The sequence below is a fragment of the Lycorma delicatula genome, chromosome 2 (assembly GCF_047948215.1).
Source record: "Lycorma delicatula isolate Av1 chromosome 2, ASM4794821v1, whole genome shotgun sequence".
NCBI classification, from domain to species: domain Eukaryota; kingdom Metazoa; phylum Arthropoda; class Insecta; order Hemiptera; family Fulgoridae; genus Lycorma; species Lycorma delicatula.
The window spans coordinates 94,110,814-94,134,485 of NC_134456.1; the positions used below are offsets into that span (position 1 = coordinate 94,110,814).

At 33.4% G+C, this 23,672-nt stretch overlaps 1 protein-coding gene across 4 annotated transcripts in view; it reads left to right on the plus strand.

Annotated features, from left to right (window-relative positions):
- Nucleotides 1-23,672, plus strand: part of LOC142320223 (UNC93-like protein MFSD11) — a 136,293-nt gene that overhangs the window by 15,620 nt on the left and 97,001 nt on the right. For 2 of the 4 annotated variants that reach the window (XM_075357919.1, XM_075357920.1), the window contains 6 exons: nucleotides 1,628-1,804; nucleotides 4,465-4,730; nucleotides 6,244-6,369; nucleotides 10,078-10,252; nucleotides 10,712-10,847; nucleotides 15,708-15,868. In XM_075357919.1, the coding sequence (XP_075214034.1) occupies nucleotides 1,628-1,804; nucleotides 4,465-4,730; nucleotides 6,244-6,369; nucleotides 10,078-10,252; nucleotides 10,712-10,847; nucleotides 15,708-15,868 (1,041 nt within the window). Of the gene's footprint in view, nucleotides 1-63; nucleotides 368-1,627; nucleotides 1,805-4,464; nucleotides 4,731-6,243; nucleotides 6,370-10,077; nucleotides 10,253-10,711; nucleotides 10,848-15,707; nucleotides 15,869-23,672 lie in introns of those variants that run through there. The other 2 variants (XM_075357921.1, XR_012755317.1) reach the window with 2 other exon arrangements.

Consider the following 23,672-nt stretch of genomic DNA (forward strand, 5'->3'; position numbering starts at 1 on the left):
TTATATTATCATTATTAGGTTAGGTATATGTTAAGGGTAGGGTTAATAATATGAAGGCGAGGAGTCGTGGATTCTCATTGTGGGTTTTACATACATAAAAATAAAAAATAAAATAAATAAATAAAATGGAAGAAAAAAAATTATATAGAATTATCTTAATTGAAAAATCGTCATTGCTTTGTTGTCATTTTACATGGCTCGTTCGTGGCGTTTTACGAGTAGCATTTTATTTCCTTTAAAGGAATAAGATTATTTGATTATTCAGACGTGATTTTTTCATGTTATTATTTTACTTGACTATATGATTATATGCGTTATAACCCTATTATCAAATACGAATTATGTGTTCTCACCGATGTATCGTTAGGTTAGTGATTCTATTTGATTAGTGTACTGATCATTGGATTTTATATGATTTGTGTTAATTTATCTTGCTAGGTATATTATATTAGTAGGTGTTAGATTAGATTAATTGTTTAGGTTAGGTGTATATTGTAACGGTGAGGACTCGTGCTTTATTTCCTTTGAGGTAATACATTTAGCTTGTAAGAATGGTTTTTATCTTGTTGACATATTTTCGTGGCATGATCGCCACGTTCTTCGTGTTTGTGAGTAGTGTATTATTCCGGGTTTTTGCGTAAGAAATATGATAACTAGGTTATAAGAATGTTGTTTGCCTTATTTTCACGAGGTATTCGCCTGTCGCGTTAATGGTGTTCGCCTATGCGTCTAGGTTAATGGTGTAAGATCGTTGTACGCCTTGCTGGCTGGATGTCGTGTCATGCCTATCGCCTTCATTATGTTTCACAACAGGTTATAAGTGTATTATGTTGGTCTGGAGCATTCGAGATGTGTTGGTACGAGTGATCTCGTAAGGGGCCTACACACCTTGAAGTTATGCCTTCGGGAGATCCCGAGATGCGTAAGAATACTCCAAAGGGGCATAGTCGTTAGTCTGTTGATGGCGGTTAGTTAGACCACTAGCAGGAGTCTGACACTTTGTGCATAAATGCATTTCCACCTCTATCCCCCAAAAAAAATGCTGAAAAAAAATGGCAGATGTAGTAACTAGCACTCAGATAAGACCTTTATAAAGCATGTTGCTCATTCTCTTTATAACTACCTCATGAAATATTATATGATTTAATAAAAGGAAAACTGCCGATGGTAAGCGATGTCAGATTAAAGCAAGTGTATTACCGTAAAAATCATATGTACAAAAAAACTGTTACACACCTTTTTTTAAGTCATCTAAAATATTTCTTCCTCAGTTACACATAATATTCAAATAAGCATATGTTTTATATGAATACATTACATGAACATTTAAATATTATTTGTTATTTGTTGCCTTACTTATATAAATCATTTTATTGTTTTATGCCAGCTTTCTAACAAATTTTTTGAAATTTAACTTAAATTTCATATGGACTACATCACCTGTAATGAAAGCAGTTTATTTATAATGCAATGTTTCCTTGATTATGACTTGCAAATGACAATAACTACTAGCACTTTTATACTAATTCAATTTACAGAACTTTCAACTTAAAATACACATTAATGATTAAGTTATCTGAATATTTTATTAACAGCCACATTTATAAAAATGATTATTTTTTAATAGATTATTTATTTCATCAGTTCTTGTTGAGAACGCATGGGCAATATATTTAACCACAAGTTCAGGAGGAATTGCAGCTTCTTTACTATGGACTGCAGAAGGAAAATATCTTGTATCAAATTCACCACCTGAAGTGACTAGTCGAAATGTTGGAATATTTTGGGCATTTTACTGCTCATCGTAAGTGAAAAAATGAACTATTTTATACCTTAAGAATTTGAAATAATAATTTATTTATTTTATGAGTAACTTTGAAATCAACATAAAAATAGGAAAATTGTATTGAAAAAATGAAGTGTGGTAGGTAAGGTACACCACATAGCACAACATTACTAGACATCTGAAATTTTTTTTATGTATATTCAGGACACCCAGGAGATACTCAAAGTATTGCAGTTTATGTTGAATGTCCTATCATAAGCAGTATGTCACAATGATGCCTTTTATTCTCCTGGAGTAAACAGTGTCCATAAGAAATTCAACAGATTCTATGAAAAATATTAAGTTCCACTATCTGTTTTATTTCTGTTGTCTTAAATAAAATAACAATGAAAATACCAAAATGTTAAATAGAATACTACAATTAATGGTTGATTTATTGATTTGCTCAATTAATTTACACTTAAAAAAGTGAACAAATAAATATTTTACTCCTAGGTCCCTAAGGCCTTTAAAGACATTTTGTTTTTCTTGTTGGTTAAATAAATGTGTGAATTAAACAAAATGGCAATAATTACAAATTTTTGGGTTTGATTTGTATCAATATATTATTAAAGAAGTCTTTGCCAGTATTACCACTGTACCCAGCCTGCTAACAGAACTATCACTGTTGTGTTACTTGGTTTGTGTATGAAGTTACCTGCAACTTATAATTATTTTTCTTGTTAAGATTTGTTGTTTAATTATCTATCTATTCTATCAACTATTGTTGCTTTAACTGTATGTTTTTTATTGTTTACTAAGGTCCATTGACATTAGTGGTTTATTAAAAATAGTATATATATTATAATAACAGCCAAATAGAGAGTAGTTAATTATGCTGGGTTTTTAGACCATATGTCAATTTTGATTCTGGCAAGGGTCTGGTATTTTTTTTTAGCTAATATTTCATTTATCTCTTCCTATTTGTTAAAATACATGCAAATACATGTCTGAAATCATATTACATAAAAAAAAGTATATAGATTTACTTCATTCATTTTACGCTTCATAATCTATTAGAAAAGTACAAAACATGAAAATATAATGTAGGTTTCATACATCAGGAAAATCATTTGGAGAAATGTGGTTAGTGGGTGCAACATAACTAATTTTATTCAAAAACACAAATAATATCTTTGTTCAGTCTTAACAAGAATACAAATTATCAATAATTCAGTAAAATAATCATCATTTAATAAGTGAAAACAAGATCAAAAACATTCAGGATGGAACAGTCCAATAAATCATTCAAACTTATTCATGGTTAGTAGTTAAATATCTTCTGAAAAAACATGGATAGAGTTGAAATGTTTCATGACTGAATCATTACATTGTTTTCATATATCTTTGATAAAATGTTTTAATCTGGTTTGATATTTTACTATCAAACTGGTTTTTTAGTAGTATCAAAAAATAATAATATCAGTTTCTGGTTATGGATATTGTGTCTTTGAGAGGCAATCAGTAGTACTTTCCTCCAAAATGATAGCTGTATTATCAGCAAAAAAATAAATATTTCCCTTGACTTTGTTAGTCCTCCAATCATATATATCATTATATATATATATATATATGTCAAAGACAAGAGAAAAAACCGTTTACCAACAAGAGTACAATACGTGTGGTATCACGTCACATAATAAAAAAATTTTTAATTTTATATTTTTTAATATGTATGACTACATACTTTTATATGTTTTAATTTTAATGGTTTGAATTAATGTGTGATCAGTATGAAAACGTTTAACTGATGATGATGACGGAAAACCTCTAAAGCCTTATTATAAAAATATAAGTATAGGTAAGAAGCATTATTGAATTCTGTACTCTTGGTGGTAAACAGTTTTTATACTTTTGTCTTTGAGATATTAGTACAGAGAGGGGAATATGAAAAAATACAATAACAAAGTAATTGTTTTTGCTAAGATACACACACACACACACACACACACACACACACACACACACACACACACACACACACACACACACACACACACACACAGAGAGAGAGAGAGATTGAAATGAGAAAAAATTTTCATACAAAAACATATATCCGAAAACGCTTTGTTATCGTGTTATGACTAGTGATATATTTCACCTGGATTTCAGTTCCCCCAATATGGTAATATTGAAATTTTTAATGTGTCATATGAGGATAAACCTGATGGTTTGTTTGTTTTTTTGGCATGATAAATCAGATTAAACAGTTACCAGAACTGTACCTTTGGAAGTTTGGAATATCAAACAGCTTGCATAATACCAAACACTACTATTATGGAACACTAAAATAGAATTCAGCCAATGCAGATGGTGATAAATCTAAATGATAGTAAAATCATACAAAAATGATATAAACCAGTAGATTTTTAATTGGTAAATAACTTATTTAATTGATTTTATTGATTTGTATATGTTTTATATAATGTTTGTGCATATGTGTTGTTTTCAAAAAGAAGTCAAAATAAAATTGTTCTTTTCCAATCTACTTAACTCTAGGTAGACAACATTATGTAAATAAATGTAGCATACATATCCTGCTTTAGTGTACACATCATTTTGTCATCAGAGTAATTACCCAGTAATATAAATAAAATATTTATAAAAACAGATATTTATTTGTAATTTATGTGTTGTAGGTCAATTATAGGTAATTTATATTCATTTTATATATTAGAAGGTAAGGAGTATTTGGATCGAGGAAGTAGGCATTTAATTATCTTTACACTCACAATAATAGCAGGAGTTGCTACATTATTATTTATACTTGTACCTCCAGCAGAAAAAAATGAAACAGAAGATAAAAAATTACAAAAAGTAAATCCACTAAAAGAACTTAAAACTACATGGAAAGTGTTCAAAACCAAAGAGATGATGATACTGGCTGTAACATTTTGTTATACAGGTGATTACTTATTAATTATAAAAATATTCCTCCAATTGATTAAAATAAATGTTAAATTTAATCTTACACCTGTCTGAATTGTGCAAAAGTAGAAAGGAATTCATCTAATAACATTGTGAAAAATAAAAATAAATTCAAAACCATATTTTAATCCTTGATAACATATTGAGAAGGAAAATAAATTTTAAATTCAGTAAAATCGACTATTTTATTAATATGATGAACATTTACAAAATGTATTTTTTTATAAAAATAAATGAATTGTACAAAACTGCTTATTTTTTCAATTTTCAAAATTATTAATTTTGAAAAGGTTTTACATTAAAAAAATTCTCATTTATATCAAATTTCATTATATAGAATTTAAATATGATTACACATTGTAATAACATGATTAGATACAGCTAACTCTTTTGGTGAAATTTGAATGTTTTAATATTAAATTCATAAAAAAGGAAATTAAAAATGATGAATCACTTTCAAAATAAGTGAAAGGGTTTTCCTTAATATCCTTGATGGAAAGATACCTTTTGAAATTGGTATTGCACATAGTACTGTTATTAATAGTACACTTTGTTGAAGTGGCCAGGAAATTTATTTCTTTTATTTCTGTAACAAGTGTTTTATTTTTACTCTTTATTTATATTAATTTTAATGTGGGTGTGTTTGAGATATGTGGTTAGTGGGTACAACATAACTAATTTTATTCAAAAAGACACCATCATCATCATCATTTATAGTCATCACCATCTGAAAGCTTGTTTATTTTATTTTGTGTTATTGAAAAATGTTGACACTGGTGTATATTTTCACCAGTGAAAAGGTATGGAACAAGTTTGTAGAAAACATCCTTTTTTTAATTCAATTCTGTTTACATGTACAAAGATCGTACATGTAAACAGATTTCTCAAAATTATAATTTTTAACTTGTTTGAATCAATAAAACTGATACCTTTTTAAAATTTTAAATTTGGTTCTTTCTACATCGCAAGGTAAAACAGTTACTTATAATTTTCTTTCTAATAACCCATTTTCAGGAAAAAATTTCAAAAACTGAAATCAAAGAAAGCAAAGCGAATTCCTTTTATTTTAATCAGATTTTTTTTATAAACTTTCACACAGCGAATTGTACCCATTCTCTTGCAAAGCAGTCTTTTTGTGATTTATTTGATGGAGATTCATTTTGGAAAGTACTATAAAAATGGTTGAACAAATAAAAATTAAAAAATCCTTTGCTGGTACTTTTTTATTTTTGATCAAGAATTTCTTTTTAGATAATAGAGTAGAACTGGAAACTAGGGGAATTCCAAATTTTCAAGAAATTAATTAAAAATTAGTTGGTTTGCACATTTATTTCTCGTATCAATTTGTTAAATTAATAATATTGTAACATGTCATATTTAAATTAGGCTATTAACATACTCAGTTTCTTTATCTTATCAAAGTGGTAATTTTTAAGTGTTTAATAAAATATCAAAAGAAAATAAATCAGAATTTTTATGCTTATTTGCAGGTTTACATCAAGCATTTTGTAGTGGTATTTATAGTCCAAGCATTGGATTTACTCTTCAATTTGGGAGTAGATCAAAACAACTTGTTCCATTATCTGGTGTCTTTCTTGGTTTAGGACAAGTGATAGGTAGAATATATTAATATTTTATGTAATGTTTGTGTTTACTTTTATAAAATTAAAATGGAATTCTAATAACCAAGTATACTAAGAAGAGTATTTGAGGGTGTCGGCAAAATGAAACAACACTTAAATATGTTCAGAAAAATACAAAAAATACTTTGGTGAATAAAAATCACTATCTGTGGAACAACAATGTGATTACTTAAACGAGAATATCAAATGGCTTCACATTTCGTGCTTTATGCAAGCTTTCAGTTTTATTAAATGTAATTTATTTGATAACAATGCACATTTGACTTACTTTAAAATTAATTTTAAAGTTACTTTTTTGGAAGCTAAAAATACCCAAATATCTAATCCAACCCAAAAGTTTTAACCAGAAAGTGAATTTTAATAGAATCAGTTTATCTTGCCATTATGCAACCGGAGTTGGAAGCCTATCGAAAATGACTGGTTTAAACCTTTAGGTGATTCTGAAAATAACTGTTTTGACCTACTAGGAAGTGGAAAACATTACTGATGGGGAAGCAGCCAAGCTTCTGTCTGCATTGAGGGTCTTGACATGAAATTATCAGGGTTGAAAGCACTTTTAAATTTAAAGCATATTTGCTTGATTTTGCAGATATGTTCTTTAATAATTGCCCATATGCAGTGATAGAAGACTTGATTGGTTGGATTGACACCTGATGTTGTTCAGAACAATAATCATCATGACTGGTTATTATGTTTTAATCTGTTGTATATCATTGGTCAAAATGCAAATAGATTCTTGTAATGAATATGTCATACAATCTGGTAGTACAATATTTTAATGACATCAGTATGTTTTGTAAAAGAAAAATATTTAATCAATAATGAGATTTGTTTTTAAAGAAACAGCTGGTGTAAAGTTATGAAAAATGCAGAAGTTAGAGATTGCGGATTTTGCTGTGACACTTTCGCTTAGTTTTAAATTGTTTAACTTTATTGACTATGTGAAAGGAAATTAAAAAAAAATGTTCCTTGGAGAATATAAAAATATTCAAGACAAAATTTAATAGTTATATCTCATTTTGTAATGTTTTACATAATCATATAGCATGCAAACTGTGTTCTGATGGACTGAAAATGACAGTAAGATTAAGTTTAGAATGAAAACTGAATATTTGTAAACCAAGAAGCATAACATAATAAGTACAACATTTGTTATTGCTTATCATTTAGATGATACAATATATATGATTACAATATATATATATATATTGTAATTTAGATATATGTAATTTATAGTACAGAATTACAGTACTGAATTAACATATTGATGAGAGTTTTGTTTGTTTTGCCTATTTACAACCACTAAGTTGAAAACATTTTATCCTGCGAGAAGTTGCTCAATTCTCTTATCACAATAAACCATCTTCTAAAGATATGTCATACAGACATTGGAAGTAGTTATGAAGAAAACAGATATTCTAATTAGATTACTAATAATTAATTTCTCAATCATGGTACTGCTGATATATTAAATGAATAAATTAACAATTAATATAATCCACCCTACCAGCATATGTTGATATGTACTTTAGATCTTTTGGCTTACTTGGAAGCCATTATCAGGAGTTAAAATTAAGTAGGATTGGGACAGTCATGACTATCCCAGTCCTACTAGTATACTACTATAATACTAGCAGGACCAGGACAGTGATGACTGTTTTTAAATTTTAACTATGATTTTTCAAACTTTTGACTTTAAATGTATTAATTTTAACTCCTGATGATGGCTACCAAGTAAGCTGAAAGATCTAGAGTACACATTAATGTGCTGTTAAGGTGGATTATATTAATTGTATATTTGTTCAGATTACTAATAGTTATATCTGTTGTCATTGGTCAAAATGTAAATAGATTCTTGTAATGAATACGTCATAAAATCTGGTAGCACAATATTTTAAAGTACAATATTTTACTACCAATAGTTATGTTTATGAAACATGTTTATGTTTAAGAAATGGGTAATACCTCCTCACTTTCTTGTTTTTCTTATAAGCCATCTAATGCAGAGCCTATGTGTTGTGACATATTAATTCTATTTTTTATTTGCAACTTAGGGATGCTATTTAATCTTGTTATGCAATTATATAAAGTATTTAATAGGAATTTTAACATCTCTAAACAATACATTCTAATCACTTTTTGTTTATTAGAGCTGTTTCAGAAGCAAATTCTTATTTTCTTTTGCTAAAAAAAAAATGAAATGAGAAGCAAATATTTTATGCAAAAGGTAGTATAAATTACCCACTACTTCTCCACAAACTTGCAAATTTAGGCATATATTCAGCTCATTAGAACAAATGGTATGGATTGCTAATAAAAAACTAAGTGTTTTTGTATGCCAATTTAAGTTACTTTGAATGGTTCAAATGAGATTTTCAATTATCTCCCTACAGAGCTGAGTATCTTCACCAAATGAAGATGCACTAAATGAATGTTGCCTAGCAGGCAACTCAGCAGTTTGGATAGGGTAAATAACTCCACCCAAGAATTTCTGATTGGTTTTGAAGCACTTGGTTGCCAGCCAAATCTTCATCTTGTTGGTGAAGAGAAACTAATTACTCAATGCTGAAGGGAGGGGTGAAAATGAACCTTTCAAATAAAGTCTCTAATACATAAATCCAAAGTCAACATTTTTGTTTTAATAGTGGCTATATGAATTTTTTTTGCTTATACTGTGAATCAGTGTAGCCATGTATTATGTGTGTATTCCTTGGATTCTACATTCACAAATATTAAACCTCGTCTTCTCAATTAAAATTTTATTGAAATACTTATATCTATCCCTTTTGTAGTACTGTATTGTAGTGCTATATGAAACTGAAGGAGCAGCTCTTTTTTTTGAATGTTTGTTTGTTTATTCTTTATGGGTAGAACTTATGCGAAACTGTACCTGTCCAACATGTTCCGAATAATCATCCACAAAAGTTGTAGATATTTATTTTAAAGTTTAAAAATTAGAAAACCATATTTTACATATTACTTGTTTGACTTTTCAGTTCATCACTTATGATTGAGTGTTAACTGTGTGTGTTAACTGTACACATTTATGTGCACTTACACATTATTTCAACACAATTTGTGTGACAGTTGTGTTGAAAAAATGTGCTGTCACTGTCATTCACAACAATATAATTGTAGATAAAATAAGATTGTAAATGGATTTCACTGGTGCTGAGTGCTAATATTTGTAAAAAAATTTGTTCACACCATGAACTTCATAGTAAACAGAAGCAACAATGTAAATTCCGTATTTCTTCAACCACTGCTTCATAGCACTGCAGTAGAATAAATGACAGATGTGCATGCAGTTAAGTTTATCAATTACTGTGTATACTGTATTGCTATGGCAGCTGGTTTCTTTTAAACAGCCAGATCATGAGTTACTTTTTCAATAGTTCTCATAAAAATCTTAAATTTTATAACTTCTAAGTTCAGTGTTATTGATAAATGCAGGTTAACATCTAAATTACAGAAAAATAAATAAGTAAATTATTATGACCTAACTATAAACAAATTACTTAAGGGTTCAATTCATTCAACAAAATACCATTTTGCTCATAAATAAAAATGTATTTTTTTTGTATGATAATCATCTTCAAAGTTTTTTCTTATTAAAGTTATAAAAATTACAAGCAAAATAGAATAAAGATTTATAATTTGAACATTAACTCAATTTTTAAGGTAGTTGCTGGCAAATTCTGCAAGGGAAAAAATTAAGCAAACTTCGATGGGGGCGAAGAATAGTTTTAACAACAGGTATAGTGGCTCAGTTCATCTCTTTTGCACTCATTTATATTAACATTCCTCCATCTGCTGTTTTTGGAAATACTACAGACTCTGCAATAATAAAGAGCAAGTAAGTTTTCTATTATATATATATATATATATTATACTGTATTACACAAACGCTAATGAAAAAGATTTATTTGTATATAAATTTGTGAAATGCATTTTTTTTTATACACAAATAAAGAACTTAAAATTTATGGAATTAAATTAAAAAACACGTTTATGCCAAATATTTTATGAAAATTTAATTCAAAACTAGATGGCCATTTTGATTGTTAAACAGTCATTATTAATAAATATTGAGGTAAACTTGTTTTCCAGTTTGTTTTTATTTTCTATTCTGTAACATCAACCATGAAAAAAGTTTTGAAAAGCATGCAAGTATAAATACTAAGAAACAAATGAGGAGCAGATCAATGATGTAATCTAAGGTTTATTTATTTCTTCATAAAATTATGATTTCAATAAATAATAAAATGTAATCGTACTACCTGTGAAAATGTAATCACTTAAATGTCTGTTTCAGTATATTTATAGCTATATTCTGCAGTGTACTACTTGGTATTGGTGATGGATGCTTGAATACCCAAAATTTTTCAATAATTGCTGTATTATTTCCTAATGAGGCTGCGCAGTCATGTGCTCTGTATAACTTTTCAAAGGTAAATTATGTAACCATAAAACATGGTGTTTATTTAGAGTATATTTTTGGAATAAATATTTCCAATAAAAAATATTTTTTTGACATTGTGTAAGATCCTGTGGCTGCTTCAGATCTGTGCTGTCTGGGTGGCAAGACCAATGAATCCATTGAGGGCTTAATTAGTAGTTATCAGGTTCTGGCACCCCAAGATAGAATAAAAATTGTCAAATAGAAAAAAATACTACATCACTCACTGAACACCTCTGGACCCAAAAATTCTGTCCCATAATTCCACTATATAACTTTATATCTATTCTTAAAAGCTTTAGGTACTGTATCTATTACGACTATACTGTTCTCTTAGACCAGTCAGTGGAACAAAACAGATGTACATAACTGGAGTGGCAGTGAAACAGAAATAGATCTGCTGGCTTATAAATGCAACTATTCCACTGGCAAACAACTTGAGAAGAAAATACGGTGAAAATGTCATGAAGTATATAGATTTTGTAGTTCAAGTGAAGAAGAAATCAGAAAGAGATATGTATTGTTCCCATTCTACTGAGTGTGAAATTTCACAATTATTGGGCAAAACATTAAACTCTCATGATGTTCCACCATGTTTATTCCTGCCAATGAAGATGGCTGTCCTTTTGCAAAACTAAATTGGTATGGAAATGTATACCACCTAATGCTGACAGCTTGCCAGTAGCATAAGCCTGCAATTGTTGTCATTTTTTACTTTTTGATAATTGATTCTTATGTATTTTTTAGCACTGAATCCAAAACTAACCTTCATTTTTTCCATCTTGTCAGGATTTTTTATAAATTTCAAAATTAGTAAAAAGTTGAAAAATTGCAAAAATGTTATACAATAAAATAGATACAAAACTTTTTTTATAATATATTAATGTAATATATTCACTTTTTTGGCTTATATTATGCATTCGTTTAGCTAAACAGTTGCGTGGTCTGAAGAGAAAGGCGGGGGGGGGGGCATTGATCCCTTAATTTCTGATGAAGATTGCCAAAAAATAAGCCTAATTTCTAATGTATTACATTTTTAAATTAAATTATTTTTATTTATTTAATTTTTATGAGGTATGCCATTCCTTTGGAAATCACTTCCCCATCTTCACCCACCCATAATGATGAAGTATGTAAAGTACTTACATACTTACTCTGCTTCACGCTTTACCTTCTATATTCTCTATAGGGTTCATCTTGGTGTAACATCAAGCAATAGTCTGCCATCATCATGGTAGTCCATTTTTCTTTATACCTTCTTTCCATTTCTTTCATGTCCTGATGAAATCTCTCACCCGTCTCTTCTCTAATGGCACCCAGATTTTCAGAAAATAAACCACATGTGAATTTAGGAAGTGAACCTTCAAGCTCACAAAACAGCCTACATTTTTGTACTTCTGCAGCATGTCCTCAACGATTGATTTGAAGTTCGGATCCTTCTTATTGCCTAGAAGCTTGGTTACTCCATCTTTAAAGGCCCCCAGGCTTCTTTTTCTGCCACTTCCACTTGCCTCTCAAAATTACAATCTCTAAGAATCTTTCTAATGACATCCTCCTTTAGTCTGGCAGTTGATAAAACTGGAAATTTGTCACAAATGTATGTAAAACATTTACCTTCTTTCGGTAAGGCCTTGACAAATTGCATCATCAAGCCTAACTTTATATGCAGAGGTGGAAGGAAAACTTTATTTGGATCTATGAGAGCTTTTTGGTTGCAGGTTTAAATGAAGCGCTTTTTGGCCAGTCTGTCCTTATTCAATGATTTTCTTTGTCTCTGCTATCCCATTTACACAAAAAACAAGGAAACTTTGTTTATCCTCCTTGCTGTCGTAGGAGCATCGATATTATTTTGAGATTGCCACATGTAATCCATTTATGATTGCCATAATTTGTTTTATCAAGAACGGATTCCAGATTATTGTATTCTTCTTTTAAATGGACAGAATGTTCAACAGGTATTGACAGATACGTACTCCAATTGTGAAGAAGTACAACATTGAGGCTTCTTTTGGACGAACCTATAAATAGTCTCCAATCAGTACTTTTGTACGAAATGTTAAATCGAGATAAAAGTTCATGTACATCAGTGTAGAAGACCAGTTCTCCTTCTGAAAAAATGTAGAAGAAAATCCTTTTCTCTATACCCGAAACAGGAAAATGAGGTGCCAGCTGCTAGCAGGCTCTTCTCTTTAAGCCTCTAACCAAGCAATTCTGAATTTTCTTTGGTCAGATGTAACTCTCAAACCTCATTTGGTTTGACTGTGACTGTGACTGTGACTTTTGTTTAGTTCAGACTGTGAATAAAGCCTGGTGCACAGCTATCTCTGGGTTCATATTCCTCAATGTTATCTTCATTTAAATCACCTGTGCAACTGTCTATTGAAGGTAAATTTTCTGGTGGAATTGGCACTGGTATGTTTGGAGCATGAGGAATCAGGTGTAAAGCAGGAGGCATATTTGGATATGCGATTCTTTTTTTATTCTTCAAATTGAAACCATGAACACCAGTCGAACAAAAGTAACAATCATTGATTTCATGACGCTCGCCACACCACTGGAACTCCAAATTTGAATGCTTCTTGTTCACCCTTTGACTACCATGTAAGACCTTCAACACATATGTAACAAACGTAGTAGGGTGTCCAAGTTTTGTCTTGATCTCCTATTTTCAGTATGAAATACCTGACATACACTTGTCGAATGAAACTTGTTGTATTTCTTTTTTTGCCTTAACACCATCAACTCACCACAAATGTAACAAAAAGAATTTGCAGAATTTTTGCAGCCTCTTGAAGCCATTTTGAAAACAGAAAGTTTGCTTTATGGGCTGAAAATATATTTTCCACTGATAAAAATGCATTTTATCCATGAAAATCAGAAAAGAGCTCAATTTATGCACATTGATGGTTGAAACAGCATTAATAATAATTGCATGGGTGCATGAGTTGGATAGCTGCCAATAAACATGTTACATCATGTTAAGTTTTGTCACAACCTGTCAGCCAAGCTCACCCACCGCCTTTTCATCTTCAACCCAATCCTCCCCGCCATCCTCTTCAGACCACTGAACTGTTTAGCTGTAAGAATGCATAGTGTAACCCAAAAATGTAAATATATTATATATATAATTTATTGTAAAAAAAATTGGTCTTATGTCTATTTTATAGTATGAGGGTTATTTTTTTTTCAAGGTCCGATCGGTCGTGAAATTGCGCAAAAATCGGATGAACCTTTGCGCATATGTATTGCGCAGCGTCCCCAGTATGGCCTTCAATCACGCCGCGTCACTTCGTTTAGTTCTGAACACGCAGCTAGCACGTAAACATGTCTACAACAATAGCATCTTCCGCCAAGTGTGAAGTGCATGCAATAATTAGATTTCTTCAGGCTGAGGGGTGTAATGCGGCTGAAATTCATCGACGAATAAGTAATATGTACGGTGAAACTACAATGGGTGACAGTAAAGTGCGACAATGGTGCAGGAACTTTAAAGCAGGATGTACAGATGTTCATGATGCAGGCGGTCAGGGAAGGAAGCAAGTGTCAACCGATGATCTCGTTCAGCGAATGGATGAGGCAATTCGAGAAAATCGTCGGTTCACAATTTCTGTATTGAGTGATTCGTTTCCTGAAATTTCAAGGTCAGCTCTCTACACCATTGTGAGTGAGAGACTTCAGTACTGCAAACTGTGTGCGAGATGGGTTCCCAAAATGTTGTTCGACCATCACAAAACAATGAGAATGGACGCCTCCTTAACGTTTCTCCAGCGCTACCACGATGAAGGAGAAGATTTTTTGAACAAAATTGTCACAGGGGACAAGACACGGATCCATTTTGAAACTGAAGAAACAAAAGAACAATCCAAACAGCGGATACATTCTCATTCTCCCAGTAAACCAAAGAAGTTTAAGCGAACCTTCTCCAACAGAAAGCGTATGGCTTCTGTGTTCTGGGACTGAAATGGAGTTCTCTTTGTGGAATTCATGGAACGTGGCACGACCATCACTGCAGCCACATACTACGTGACTCTTCAAGGTCTGCGAAGGCCAATTCAGAATAAGCGGAGAGGAATGTTGTCATCAGGCATTGTCTTTCTCCAAGACAATGCTCGGCCGCACACTGCAGCTGTAACAAGGAAGCTCCTGCAGCGTTTTCGTTGGGAAGAGTTTGATCACCCACCATACAGCCCGGACTTGGCTCCATCCGATTTTCACCTCTTTACTCACATGAAACGCTGGCTAGGAGAACAACATTTTGGCACAGACATCTTGCTCCAGACCAGCGTAGAAACATGGCTGAAAACACAGGCGGCTCCGTTCTATGACGAGGGTATTGGAAAGTTGGTACCACGCTACGACAAATGTCTAAATCGGAGTGGTGACTATGTAGAGAAATAGCGTAACTACGTAAGTACTTGTTACAAATAAAAAATGTTTTATTTTCATTGTGGTTTTAATTTCCTGACCGATCGGACCTTGAAAAAAAAATCCTCCTATTACATTTTCACAAGTTTTCAACACAAATTTTGAAAAATCTTGATGTGGTAGAAAAAAATTAAGATTATTTTTGGATTCAGGGCTAAAAAATACACAGGAATCAATTGTCAAAAGTTAAAAACATTACATAACCCAAATTCTGCAGGCTTGTGTAACAGGAAACGTAAAGCTCAAGTGTTGTCTTATTTTGATAGTTATTGCCTCATGTCTTCATTATACCATACTGTTATAAATACAATTAAATTGCTTTGAGCCTTGCCACAATTCAGTTGAAGCTCTAAAAACTGGTGATAAGCCACGAAGTAATAATAATAACAGTATAACAATGATAATGTAGTTTCTATTTTTTTTTCAGGCTGTCTTTGTTGCTCTTGGTTTTTTTCTGCCAAGCTTCTTTAACTTGCATCATCAACTCATATTTCTGGCAATAATGGCAATATTTGCCCTAATTTCATACATTTATGCAGATATGTGTACTCTTAAAAAATGTAACGATCAGAACAATAAATCAACAGTGTTAAGTTTTCTCAAATAAAAAATATAAAATATTTGAATTTCACCTTTTATATGTAATGTTCTAAAAAAATAATATTATACTTATTTAATTCTTTCTTCTACCCTACCTATCTCTTTCTTCCTTATCATTATTGGATTTTTTAATACCAGCAACAGTGTATCAGTGTAGAAATTGTATAAAATTTAATAGAAATTCATTCATGTATTTTTCAAAAGTTTTTGTCATGTAAATGTAGAATAGTATTATTATTTCGAATAATGTATTCTCAAATTCATTTTCTCTTTCTCCCATCAAAAAAAAAAGCGGTAGAAATTTAATATGTAAAAAAATGTTTAATTATTCAACAACGCATAAATTGTTATCTTGTTGTTCTTCTTCCTCAATCCCTTTACGAATGTATGGCGAGGGTGGGCTCAGAGCCAGTACGTTGTTTTGGGTGCCACTGGAAAACTAGCATTGTGGACGGTAGCTTCATTTTGCTTCTGATATTTTAGGTCGTCGTCAGTTTGCTTGACCCATGTTTTCTTTGGTGCAGTTCGTTGGATCTTCCATGTGCAGATTCTTGTCTTCAAAGATGACTGTATGGAAGTCGGCATTCGGCGTACGTGCCCAAACCATTGCAGCTTGCGCTTTTGTATTTTGAGTTCAATTGTAGGTTTTCCATTCTATCTGAGTGTGTGATTACACAGACGATCACACAGTGATACACCTAGTATTTGCTGTAGGCACCACATTTAGAACATTTCCTATTTGTTTCGGTCTTCTTGCAATAGTGTCCATGTTTCTGATCCATATACAATACTGGTAATATGAGTATCCATCAGTCGGATCTTTGTCTTCAAAGTTACATTTTGTTTCCTCCATAGGCCCAGACCAATGGTTGGAAAGCAGCAGTTGCCTGCCCAATCCTGCCACGGATGATGACATTTTCTTTTGTTGGAGTAATGCATGGACTGCTAGAGCCGCATACACATATCATCTGTAAGTAGTCAGATGATTTTGGCAGTCACAAGTTCAGACTTGACTGGCTCCCATAGTTCTGGCCAATGGATGCTGTCAAATGCTGCCTTGAAATCTATGAATACAATGACTGTTGCTTCTTGCGGCGTATTTGCTCTTTAACATTTGTCTGAGAATGAAAATCCGATAGAAATAGTCTCTAATTGGGTGAAAGCCTGCCTGTTCTTCTGTAGACAGTTGCTCCCGATGTTTCTGTAGTCGTGTTTGGATGATCCTCATAAAAACTTTCCCAGTTATTGATAGGAGGTTTATACCACGGTAGTTTTTGCATTCACGACTGTTACCCTTCTTTAGTATCGGTATAACAATTGCTTGTTTTCATGCTCTAGGAATTGCTCCATACACCACATTAGCTGTAGTAGTGACTCTATGTGATGAAAACGATATCGCCACGTGGTTTTAGCACTTCAGCTGTTACTCCATCAATCCCAGGCACTTTGTTGTCTTTGAGTTGTCAACTGTTGAGTTGCACTGTTTTCATTTTATCTACTGTTGGTATAACATCAGTGGCCTGGCCTCAGTCAGAGGACTTTGTTTTGTGGTACTTTCTGGAAGATCCACCTGGAAGCATCCGTTAGTTCCTCTCTTCTCGAACTTTAGTTTGCAGGACCCCCGCCACGAATCCTGCAACTGTTTCAAAGTGATACTGGCTTTTCAACATGTCAATTATGTCCTCTACCTTAACTTGTCCCGTGACTGCGACACAGTGACGATGTTCTTTATCCCACCTTGGGCACCTAAAATTAAATGTTCAGGAGTGTCACGTTCTTGGCAATATGGGCACAGAAGATCGTCGCTCTCCTTTTTCCATGTAGGAAGAAGTGGAAGGCGCCGTGGCCGATCAGGAATTGGGTGAGCCAGAACCCCAGCTCCCTCCCGGCTCACGGCTCGATCTGTGGGTTCAAGCGATGCGTCCATTCCCCGTAGTGGACGCATCCCACCTGGCCTGCCAGTCTCTGGCGACAGTCACTTCGAGCTCCTCCTTAGGCTTCCCCTGATACCTTATCATGCTATCCTTTACTAACTGTTGAATTGACGGCATACCTGTAATCACCAGCACCGCATCCGTAGACACCGAGGCAAATGCTGATGACACCTTTATAACTGTCCGATGTTGAACACTTCCTAGGCGCCTTCTAGACTTCGGCCGGGCCATCAAGACTGGCTGCGATAGGGTCCTACGGCGGTCTCGGCCAATGGAAGGACCCTGAGGTATGACCGTCATGCTGCTGCTACCGGGGAGCCGTCTGTTAAGTGCTGGCGGAAACGCGGGAAAAAGTGATTGTCCTCTGACCTTAGCGTGCTGCGCGCAAGAGTTAGATCCGCTAGGAGAAGATACCAGCGTCGTTCCCTAACGAGGATTATCGTTGATGACGTGCGCGCTCAGCGTCTGCGGATCTACCGGCACGCCCGTAATCCATCAAGGAAGCCAAACTCAAGTTATGGCAAGACTCCATGCGCGAGTTGCAGCGCAGCCTCTGGCAGCCCGCAAAACCATGTTACCGGCCAAAGCCATTGCACGTGCTGTCTAGTGTTCGATGCGGGTTTGGTGGTCGTGACTACACTTTAAGATCTGTGATGACTTAGCAGGCGTTCCTGGATACTCTGTTTCCAGGTGCTCTGGAGGATGAAGCAGAGGTCGGCGTTAGGATGGGGGCTACGCCTTTCCCTGGCGTACGGGCTGTGGATCCTGTAGACATACACCCAATGGTTTCTCGAATGACATTGAAAAAGGCACCGGGGATTGACCAACTTGACCCGGATATATTCTACCATCTGCTGCCTGTCATAAGAGAGCCGCTTGGCAGGCTGTTCACGAGGTGCCTTAGCTGGGGCTGCTTCCCGACTTGTTAGAAAGTGGCTTTGGTGAGCGTGCTCTTAAAACCAGGAAAGGGTAATAGTGATGTCGGCAGTTATCGGCCCATCAGCCTCTTGCCGGTAATCAGCAAGTTGCTTGAAAGGCTGGTTGTGGAACGGCTCTCAGAAAGCATCGATATGAACTCATTTCTAATCGAGGCCAGTATGGCTTCACGTATGGTTGGCACTGAGGACTGCAACTTATATACTCTTGCCGAGTTGGAAATCGCAGACTGTAAATATGTTTTGGCAATTTTTTTAGACATAGAGGCAGCATTTCCTTCCTTGGGTTGGAGTTCTGTCCTCTACAATATTCCCGTAGCCCTGCAGGCCGTATTACGTGACTATTTGTCTAATCGTACAGCTCCGTTTAAAGATGCACACCTAGCTGTGGAAAAATCCGTCACCAAAGGAAGCCCGCACGGTTCCCTCCTGTGGAATCTGGTATTTGACAGGTTTCTGGGATTGACATTTCCATAAGGGGTCACGGCCCAGGCTTTCGCCGATGACTGTCTCCTTTTAATTCGTGGTAATTCACGACCGCAGCTGGAAGATCGAGCGCAAGCGGCCTTGTCGACCGTGAAGGGCTGGATGGACATTCAAAATTTCTGTGCCCAAGACGAAGTTTAAGATTCTCTCAAGGGTGCAGACAAATTATCGTACAGTCGAAACCCCCACATTAAGTATAAGGACTGTGTAATCAGCCTAGTGAGAGTTCATAAGTACCTAGGCGTTTTATTTGATGAGATTGCTGTTTAGCAACTATGCGTACATTAGGCAAATAGCGGCGGACGCCGTCTCAGTGATGCACATATAAGTATGTGCATCACCGAGCAATCCTCCTAAGGGAGGATTGCTCGGAAACACTATGGGTTGTCTGGCCGTCAAATTACATGGTGTACCGAGGTGACTTCGAAAACATTATCTTTTACGCGGCGCCCGTTTGGGCATATAGGTTGGATATGAATAGAGCACTTGTTCAAAATTTAAGGAGTGCCCAAGCGCAGAGCCTTAATTATATGCACTGGTATTTTTAAAACAACCTGCTGCCAGGCTACCATCATATTGGAAAAGATCTTCCTAATCGATTTAGTGGTGAAAGTTCGGATAGCCATGTGGAGATTGCGAAGAAGCCGGGAGGCCGAGGTATTTGGGATGCAGTTTCGGGCCGGGCCAGTACCGGAACGGAACTGTGAACACAATGCACCGGATCTAAATTTCATTCAGTTGCCCATCTTCCGCCTGCGGAAGAGGCTGCAGAGCCTCGTGATGGAAGCATGGCAGCTGGAATGGGACACCACAACTAAGGGAAGATTCCTGTACAAGTTTATATGGAATCTGGGGGGATGGTATGCATAGAGTTCGTTTTTAAGGGCAACGGGTGCCCAAGTGCTTACCAACCATGTTAATTTGAACCAATATCTCTTTTGGTTCCACCTGGCAGCTGATGAGCTGTGCATCTGTGGGGAGGTTCAGCCAAATGAACACCTGATATTTGACTGCCCTGCTCTTGGGTGTAGGTGGAGGGGAGCCAGAGATCAGTCCACCCTGGAACTTAGAGGTCAAGGGGAAAATTGGCCACTCACAAGCGTTGAGTCAATGTGGCGATGTGGAAGTTCCTTGATGCGGTTGCTTTGTTCAACCATCAGTAGTTTACTTAAGGGAAAGACTCCTAATGCACTGCAGTGGGAAGCTAACCTTGAAATATATGGCTGACCACCAGCCAATTAGGGCTCAAGGACTTTCATATGGTGGACAGCATGGCAGCGAATTGCTGTCTTGACAAAGTAAATTTTAATTTATGGATGTCATATATATTTTTAGTAGTTGACGGGGTGTGCCTACCCATTTTAGTAAATATATAACAAGTGAACGGTTGGGACATGTAAGCCGGTGGTGTATGGCACCGCGCTTAATCTGCTCATGCTGTTAGGTAAGCTCTAGGTGCTATTTAGGACACTGGTTGCTAAACTGTTTCAAGGCTCAGTAGCTGTTTGTGGTACAGACATTTGGTCTTATGCTTTAGGGCGACCAAATGGGGTGATGGCGGGAAAAATGTCAAGCAAGTCAAATTGTACACATAAAGAAACAGTATTTATGAATCTGTAGTGAGGTGAAGTTAAATTTTAGGAAACATCTTACAAAGTGTTAAGTTTGGAATGCATTTCTGAAAAGATGTGAAACATTATCATGGACTGACAGAAGAATGAAGCAATAATGAGGAGAATGAACATGAACAAAAGCTTAATTACAACAATTCAGAATAGGAAAACTGAGACATATCATGAGGGCAGAGGGATTAATTATTATAGTGCTAAAAGAATAAGTATATAGAAGGTGCTAAAAAGAGAGGTTAGGAAAGAGTAAAGATTATAGAAGATCTAAAAGTTAATGATTGCAATCAAAATTTCTCTTGTTCAGTGAGAAATAGGGGAGAATGAAGGACATTGTAAAAGATACCACCTACATTAGGATAGATAGCCTGATCATGATAATTCTATACCTACAAAATAGTTTACATTTTAAAATACTATAGCAATGTAGAAAATGAAAATGCACAATTAAAATCCGTTACAGTTTTTGTCAGTACTATCTTTGCTAACAATTCTTCAATTAAAACCACTAAAAAGTAAGTTTTTTTTTTACAAATTAAACATCTATTTTTAATTTATAAACCATTCATGCAGTTTAGTTTATAAGTTTATAATGACCTTGAACTCAAGCGGGAGGGTTACATTAACAGTTTGCTTGGCTAACTGTCACTCATGCAGAGGGACAGCAATAGATATATAATTCACGATTAACTGGTATGCTCATGTCCTATAGCTTAATAATATTTTCCAAACAATTCTATTATTAATGTAATAATTACTTCCTTAGAAGCAAAACTAAGTTCATAATTTGTTTCGAATTAACTTATGTAGGGCAAAATCAAACAATTGAAAGCTATCAGTGTGTGTACATTTGTGCTTTAAAAATACTGAATAGGAAATATTATAATAAAATTGTCAATATGATATTGAAATTACTTATCAGTTTATTAGCTGATAGTATTGATAAAAAGTTTGGTTAAAAGCAAATGAGGAATTTATTTTGGGATATTTTCTCACAATTGTAACAGTTGTTTTTTTAACTTAAAGAATCTGATTACTTTCAACTAAATGAATAAATAACATTGTTGTAAGAAAATTATCTCACAACCAAATTCACACAAATCAAATTATCACTCCAACCAGTTTACAAAAGTATCCAGTTCTTTTGGAGTATGAATTCGGTTAGTATGTAGGCAAAATTCAACATTAATTATAAAAACTGCTATAATGCACATAATTAGATTGAATTATTATTTCATTGTCTATGAAATAATAATGAGGAGTATGATTTACATTTTTTATTTTTTAAATATTTTACGTAGCCTACTTTAATAAAGGTATAAAATTCTAATTATTGAAAGCTTAATAAATGCTTTAAAATTATTTTTTGAAAATTTACCAATTCGAATTAGAAATGGTATAAATTAAAATGTTTTTTCCTTTTTTCATAATTTTTCAATTTTTGTTAATTTAATAATGTGTCAAACTTACCATAGCAATTTCTACAGTAGTTTCTTCCATGTATTCAAATTCAGATAAGTCACTGTTATCACTATAATCATCTTCTTATTCAATGTTGTTTTCATTATCAATAGATGAATTATCGATCCCACTATCCGTATTTATTACAAGTGATTCAAACATGTTTTCTACCACTCCCTGAATAGTTTTATAATCAAATTTCTTTGTATATGAACATATCCTTTGTCATTGTGGCAATCCAATTTAGAAAATTTCTTTTGACACCATTCCATTACATTATTTAATCCAAATGTAGTATTGTGTGATGCTACTCAGTTGTTTAATTATGTCCAAATACATTAATCAAAATTTTTATCAAAGATGTTTTCAAAATAACTTTTAAATTTCCAAAAAAATTACTCAACATCGTACAATAAACTAACATACATTGATGAACATACAGATCTAAGAATATATAAATTAAACTGAAGTAACTGTAGTAATATGATTATAACACTGTAGAGGTCAGATGTATGTTTGCAGAAAATACCAAGAACCTACACATAATAATCAACCCTTATGAAACACAATAGAAAAAGAACACAAATATAAAGGTATTGAACACAACATTAAATTTTTTCACATATAATCTGTAACTCAGTATGCTCAAACAATATCAGTTTTACAAATAGATTTATACATTAAATTTGTTTAAAAGAAACATATTAAACAAAGATCACAATACTATTTAACTACATAATAAACAGATTTCCTAGTCACTTCAAAAAGGGTACTGTTAACTAAGTGCAATACCAAGTATAAAGTATAGCTTTCCAACAATCATATTCAAGAAAAAAATTTCAATTATTTTGAAAGCGAGTCAATATTTTTAATCTTCTTCTTTATGAATTTAATATTAAAACATCCAAGTTTCACAAAAACATTGAACTGTTTATCTAATCACATTATTACAATGTGTAATCTTTTTGAAATGCTATCCAATGAAGTTGGACATAAGTGAGATACACATAAATTACAAATAAATAACTGTTTTTATAAATATTTTATTTATATTACTGGGTAATTATTCTGATGACAAAATGAAATGACACTGAAGCAGGATATGTATATTATATTTATCTACATTATGTTGAGTGTACCTAGAGTTAAGTAGATGAAAAACAAATAACTTTATTTTGACTTGTTTTTGAAAACAACACATATGTACAAAAATTATATAAAATATACACAAAACAAAATAAAAAATCTACTGGTTTATAACATTTTTGTGTGATTTTACTATCAATTAGATTTTATCACCATCTTCATCAACTGAATTCCAGTTTTGTGTTCCGTAACAGTCTTTGGTTTT